At 38.4% G+C, this 7,249-nt stretch overlaps 1 protein-coding gene across 5 annotated transcripts in view; it reads right to left on the reverse strand.

The window, feature by feature from the left end:
* Positions 1–468: 468 nt before the first annotated feature.
* LOC106805786 (G-protein coupled receptor 98-like) overlaps positions 469–7,249 on the reverse strand; it is a 65,706-nt gene continuing 58,925 nt past the window's right edge. For all 5 annotated transcript variants that reach the window (XM_014807513.1, XM_014807512.1, XM_014807511.1 and 2 more), the window contains 10 exons: positions 6,399–6,719; positions 5,974–6,078; positions 5,485–5,617; positions 5,206–5,310; positions 4,942–5,070; positions 4,556–4,752; positions 4,008–4,165; positions 3,494–3,615; positions 2,925–3,065; positions 469–2,681 (listed from right to left, as the gene is read on the reverse strand). In XM_014807513.1, the coding sequence (XP_014662999.1) occupies positions 2,388–2,681; positions 2,925–3,065; positions 3,494–3,615; positions 4,008–4,165; positions 4,556–4,752; positions 4,942–5,070; positions 5,206–5,310; positions 5,485–5,617; positions 5,974–6,078; positions 6,399–6,719 (1,705 nt within the window). In that variant the 3' untranslated portion in view covers positions 469–2,387. The remainder of the gene's footprint in view (positions 2,682–2,924; positions 3,066–3,493; positions 3,616–4,007; positions 4,166–4,555; positions 4,753–4,941; positions 5,071–5,205; positions 5,311–5,484; positions 5,618–5,973; positions 6,079–6,398; positions 6,720–7,249) is intronic.

Genomic DNA, 7,249 nt, shown 5'->3' on the forward strand with positions numbered 1-7,249 from the left:
CCACCCGCCCTTTCCCTCGTCTTCCTTGTCGCACGCTCAGCCTCCTTCTTCTTCCACCGCCCCTCGGCTGTCTTTCCTGCCACCCTCCGTCAGTCTCCGACCCCTCTCTCCCTCAGCAAGCTGTATTACGTACTTTTATTTAGGCCGTACTGCACGCCTGAAACGGTGCTCGCGCATGCGCAATATTTCCAGAGAAGAATAATATTTTGCAAAAGTTATGAATTTAAAATGAACAGGGGTTATCCTATCATAGATTTATATGAGAAAATTGTATCCGTAGACCTCATTTCAAAAATCGGAAGCAGGCCTTGCATGTAAGGTCCCCACTGCAAGGAGCCATAAAAATCTACGATGTTCCTCCTTAGGGACTTGGCTATTTATATCTACCCAACCAAAGACACTGCACCTCATTCCTGGACTTGGTTGGTGTTATTCGACCATGAAAAGTAACAAAATAGAAAAGACCAGCATGTTTTAAACACGGATATTTCACGGCTTTTTACGCTACAATTTAAAAAGCACACAGTCTTTACACTATACTTTACCACAACTGTGAGTATAACGCATGTAGCCTATATGACTATTCTAACCATTTTCTGGTGTGCAGATATTTTCATGTCAATCACATGTATTACTGTGCTTGAATCAAACAGACAGACACACACACAGACACACACACAAATATATATCTATGTTAAAACAGCGCATCCTGGCAGTAACTGCTGCATGCCTTAAACGTGTAAGCAGTTAACGATTATCTTAACTCGGGACGGATTTTATTGAAAGTTATCCACGTAATGTTTCCTCGAGAATACACATAAACACAATATTTCTATATAAGTACATAAGTACACATGCATTCCAGATAATACTACAAATTAAAATGCTCCTTTGCACTCATGAATAAGAGTGATCATGATCATCATATAACCTTTAAAAAGGAATAGCATAAAACGGTACAATATGAAATGTGGTTATCTGGGAATACTGATTTTTTTTAGTACAAGCAGTTTCAAAATACGATAATAAATTATGATACAATTATCGCCCATATATATATATATTTTGGTACATCGTGACAAAATCCCCGTTATGACAAAATCATTATGTGTATACGATTATCTATTAAATCCATATGTCACATAGCATTACGGACTTGTAATGCAAATTAACAATAAAATACATTTAATATGGTAATAATATAGAACTTAATAAATAGTATTATTGACTAGAACCAAGACTGGCAAAGTAATATTGGATGAAAATGTAATAAACCATTACGACAATGAAAGCCTAATTTTACTATGCATAGTACATGTTAAACTATGTATTTATGATATATATGAGAAATTAAAATTAATAAACAATACTCGTGTTGAAACTCAGATGAAATATGTTGAAAACGCGAAAAGACTTTGTAGAGATACAATTTCAAAATGTATATGAAAGTAAATATCGCACAAAACTTGTTCTATGGTTTTGCAACCAATGAAACATTTACCATGCATACACATTTAGCAATTCTTTAAGCAAGTGATGATTTTTAACCAAATCACATAACATGTAAAAAATTAGAAATAAACATATGTAATGAAAGGAATAGTTGATAATAGTTGAACTATAATAGTGATAAGTAAAATACAATTAATACTTAATTTGGCAGATTTGTAAACGACCGTTCAGTATCCTTTTAGAGCGGAGATCACGTACATACCAAAACTGACTGTGGATTAATTTAACCTTTCAGAACCTCTAGTTTGTATGTGCTGTATCGACAGCAACAGCAGTATCCATGTTTGATCACAATAGAAACTCTCGTGTTGATTAAAGAGCAATACGACATGAATAAACTTTAAAAGTAGACGTCATTTCATGTGCAACCCTGTCCCAACAACTGTACTCAAGTTAATTACATGAATACTAGAGTACTAATATACATTTGAGGAATACAAAAGGACTGCACGTCACGCTCACAATCAATCGCTCAAAGACAAAACCAGAGAAATAAATCTGTAAACTATAAAAAAGTAACCACCATACTCCTAAATTGGTTACGATCCCTGAAAGCATTACAAGTATATGAATAATCCAGTAACGCAACAATACGGCTGGCTGCACAGATTCAGTTGAAACAACTGAACACAGTTGGTAAGGTATAACATTTTCCGAACCGACCAACGTCGTTGCGCATCACAAACAACTGGCAGTACAACATTTATGTCAGGCAGTGACTTAACAGTTTGTTTACATGCACACAAACGCATGCGTACATTCAAAATGATGTTATAACCACAAGGGAGATACAGTCTCACTGTGGTCAGCAGACAAAGCTGGGACATACTGTTGTCCACATAACGACAGTACACAGCGAAAGTGGCAAGCACAGTTTACAGGTGGGTATCTGCGATCGGTATCCGCCTCGCTCCACCGTACATGTCAGAACGTGTGTCCGGCTTCACATGTGTCTCCATTCTGTTCTTCTTCAACGTATCAGCCCTCTCCGGCAAAAACTGACCACCGGTCTTCAGCGCAAAAATGAGGTCATCAAAGTCCGAGGTCTCGTTCTCCTCTGCATTCATATTTGGTGGGAGAATAAATACGTTGTTTGGGGGCGCCGGAGTGCGCTTGACCTGCATTGTACTTTTTGGTGTCGTCTGCTGCATGACACTTTCCCATGGTACCTGTAAAATTCTATAGCTTGTATCTTATTCTTAACATTAATTCTCTTGAGAGTAGAGCAATGAGGAATACTGCTTAGTATTTAATATCTACGAATAGTTTTTCAACAGTTATACTATGTCTGAGCCCTACACAAGAGGTGATAGGCACCCAATTATTACAATCATTCACAAAATCAGGATCTATGCAGTATAGCTGTAGAACAAGGACATCGAGGAACAGAAAGTGTAATACGAGCTTCTTACCTCATGCACTGGTGGTGGTTTAACACTAGCAGAGATGGTTGGTGGGTGCGATGCCACACCATAGCTACCTTCTTTTACTGGTCTGAAGCATGGTAGGCATGGGTGCCGCAGTGCTGCATACACGACCAGTGCATACACACCCTGTTAATTCAAAGTGATGGGCCTTGTTAGTAACATACTATTCAGGTCCCCATGTATGTTGTCAGGTCAACTGGAGAGAACCACAGCATAGAAATCCCCAAAACGATTAGGGAGCGAACATTGGAGTACAATGCCATTAGGATCAAGTTCATATTATTACAATAATTATTATAATCTCATATATGCTTTAATTTTACTGTAACAAAGATTATTACTAGTAAAATATTTGTTTGTAATTATAAATAAACAAATATGTCTGAATACGTGTGCGTGTGTGTGCGTGTGCGTGTGCGTGTGCGTGTGCGTGTGCGTGTGCGTGTGTGTGTGCGTGTGCATACATTCCAGCATACGTGTATGTGGCTGTGCATGTGTGTGTATGTGGCTGTGTGATTCTGTAAATTTATGACACGATAAAATGTAGAACTCACCATAACTATGTTGAAAATACAGAAGAGGACAAGCAGCCAAAGGTATCCATAGGCTAAATGCAGAGACCCCCAGATCCACGTCACCACAATCAGGCCCCAGAATATCAGCATGGCGCGTACCTCTGCAAAAGCAATGATTGCAACTGTCAGGATAAACACGTACTTTAGTAAGCCCAATAGAACGATGTCTAGATATGTAATTTCTTGGAAAACATTAACATAACAAAACCTCTATACCTTACAACAAAAACAATAATTATGATAAAATTGCCTTATGTGTGATATATATTATGTATTTCACCAAGAAGAAATAACTGCTCATAACTGTGATCATTAACGGTCACACCGTTTGTGCGCTCTTGATCATATATATATATATTATATATATAAATTTATGATATATAAATTTTGATAAATATAAATGCCAAAATAATCACTTAGAGCTATTATCCTCGCGAGTGTTTTAACAACACATTTCCTAGACAAAAGTGCCAAAACGTTCTGCATTAGTTACCGTGATAGTTGTAGCGGCCTCTGTAGATATCATCGTAGCTGTGCCACTGAGGCAACACCTGATAGGCTTGCACAAACACGGCAACAACGTATACAAGGAGCAGCAGCCACGGTGCTATCACACTAGCCAGAGCCGAGTACACATTCATTATGAAGCATCTGTAACAACAAGCACCCGAATATGATTACGAAATTTACGAGTTACTAACACCTAATATACATAACCAACAATAGTTCCCACACTCAATATGCCTTTGATGTTAGTGTCGGGCTTTTGTAGGTAAAAACGTAGGCATCAGTTAGATTACATATAATAACATGCATACTAAATACGCACTCAACCAATCCTGTAAACAACAAAACGGTTGCAAATAGGTCAGCATGGCGTTTTCTCTTATATAACAAAGTAGGGAATTTCACAGTTGCTATGATAACTTATCAACACTCATGAAGTAATATGAACATATGTACGTAATAACTTCTATTTTTGTTGTTTCTTCGATTCACAGTTAGAAATTCCGATATGGTTTGTCAGTGTCACCAACATACATATTATGATTTTGGTGTACGTCGCCATATATGTAGGTTGGGTCCATGGAGAACACGTATCGATACAGGTTGAAGGCTACTGCGTAGAAGATCGCGACAATGACAGCAGGTGTTCCCCATCCAATCAGGAAGAACAGCACGTACTTGCGTTCAGTGTGTTCGTCGTTCATCACAAGTGTTTTCCATAAGTTGAAAGCCTAAAGTAATATATGTAACAGTTCGTACGTGGTACACATTATACACTCATGCAGCAGTATAGATGCATATTGCGTATATTTACACATTAGTTATTAACAGTTAACTCTCGAAACACAGATTTTAGTGATTCTGTTTACACTTTAAGCTACTTCTCAACTGCAGATAAATTAGCTGAAAATCAGCAATACCTGTGCAACCATCCAGGTGAATTGTGCAACAAAGAAATAGTGAAGAAATATTCCCATAGAGATGCAGGAATTGTTTGCCTTGTCAGCCAAGATGTCCGCAGACATGTAAGCGTTGATCACGTAAACCACCTATCAAGCAAGAAAACGTTGTGTCAATACTATATCATGAGTATACTGTATAAAATCAAAACATTACTGCTACTGCCACTACTCCCCTTCTGCCACCACCACAATCACGAGTGTGAAAAAAAACATGTTGCCTACCTCAGTTGCAAGACAGGCAAAGCACATGTGCATCAGGAGGCTGGCTGTGAATCTTGAATAGATCGAGCAGACATGGTGGGCGAAGATTGCCGAGAATAGGCCAAGCTGTAAGCAAGAAATCCAGTTTAGAAACCGAAAAGCACAATAACAAACACTGTCAACGTCAAAATATACCATATACCAAATAAGACTATATTCAGACTATCGAGGTTAAGGAATTCGTAGTAAATTTCTTCAAAATCGTGAGGACATCATCACACATGGGATAACGCTTCTCACCATGGCAACAAAGCAGGAGACAAAGAACCAGATGTTAAACATGGCTCCATATCGAGGCTGCGGCTCTGCTGCTGGCACTGGCACGCTGGTGGTGGCTTCCCCACTTGGCAGCACACCATAACTGGATAAATGCCTGAGAAAATGTACAGAAGAAGTAGTTATCACCAACATTATTTAACCACACACAGCCTTTACGTAAGGATGATATTAAAGCATGAACGTATCGGCTCACTGCATCTTGAACTTTAACGAGGCCCTCACTTTGATATCGAGTTGATGATTGAGAGTCAAACAAATCAAGTTAATGAATGTTAAATCGCATCACCTATGGATTTCGTTCACCTCAATAGTTTGGCAAGGCATTAATATAAATTCTCCTTACACAGAGTCTATGCTTTCATCAAACGAATATGGTGAGAAAATTCATTCTCATTTTTGAGTTGCAGATGCATTGATATGATGCAGTATTGAAGCATTGTCGTCTCTTACCTGCATGCACACTGAACATGCCGAGAGTTACTTTCAATGACTTCGCATAGCCCTCCGGATTCTGAACCAGTCCACCTTACTGCGCTCTCACTGAAGTACACACACCTGCAAGAATGGAAAAGTTAGATACGTCGGAAAACGATACAAGGTTAACATGTTTGGTTTTGGTTAGAAGCGATTCAAGTGATTGTGAAAAAGTCTGGGGCAAGCAGACTTGAGGAATTGAGCGTAATAATTTCACTTTAAGTGGTTTACTCAGACATGGTTTAATCTTGTATTAAATTTGAAGATCCTACTTTATGCAATACAGCGAGAAAGGCTTTTAAATCTTAAACATAAGTTATATTCAGCAGTAAAAAACAACAACAAACAAATGTATGTGCATGAGATCACATTATTGACAATGAATCTTAACAAAGCTTTACCTGCCATCAAGTCCAGCATTTGTGTATATTGTATACAACACTGGTGATGATACATATCTTGAAGGTTCGTCTCTAATTCCCACTGATAAGATTCTGCTGTCAACGATTGGTTTTACATCCCGCTCTATCGGGAACCACTGCTGACTGCTGTACTCTATAAAGTGTAGGTCCTTGCAGACAGAGGTGTCTGTACTGTACTGATAGTCCTCTGGAAGCCTCAGCGAGTCTCCATTTGTGGCAGTGAATGTATGTCCAGGAATGTTCTGAGACAGCTGCCGGTAGGCAGTTATTCGAGTGTGTGGGCAATCGGTATACACAGACCTGCAAATGATGCACATATGGCTAGCAAACAAATTTCAGAGTCATATGGTAACCGTGTCATAATCAAGATTAGAAGATGTGTCAAATCCCTGTTCTCTATTCAACTATGCTTTTCCATTCCGCTTAGAAAACAAAAGTTTAGTGTTAGTTTTGCAAAGTCTATACTGCTGCAAACCTCACATCCCTAATTCGCCAACATCCTATAGCTAGCATTATGGTCTATAGCTATAGTCAATGACACTATAGCTCACATTGGGTGTGTTAGAAGAGGGAGATGATATTTAAAATTTGGTAAGTGTTTCGGGATATCATTTATGACGGACCAAAATGTGATCAAATGTCCTTATTCCCCGTTTTATACTAATAGAAATTTCTGTTTTGTTTCAGGGTTAGTTTTGATGCAAAAATTAATATTTCAGATCTGAAATTCTAAAATCTGAGCGAGAGATAGCGCTACGCCTAAATGATCGCCATTTTGATTTTCGAATATCGCGCAAATAAAAGCAATAAAATATTCCAGTCAAATTACT

This window comes from Priapulus caudatus, unplaced genomic scaffold, assembly GCF_000485595.1.
Source record: "Priapulus caudatus unplaced genomic scaffold, Priapulus_caudatus-5.0.1 Scaffold127, whole genome shotgun sequence".
Classification (NCBI taxonomy): Eukaryota; Metazoa; Priapulida; class Priapulimorpha; order Priapulimorphida; family Priapulidae; genus Priapulus; species Priapulus caudatus.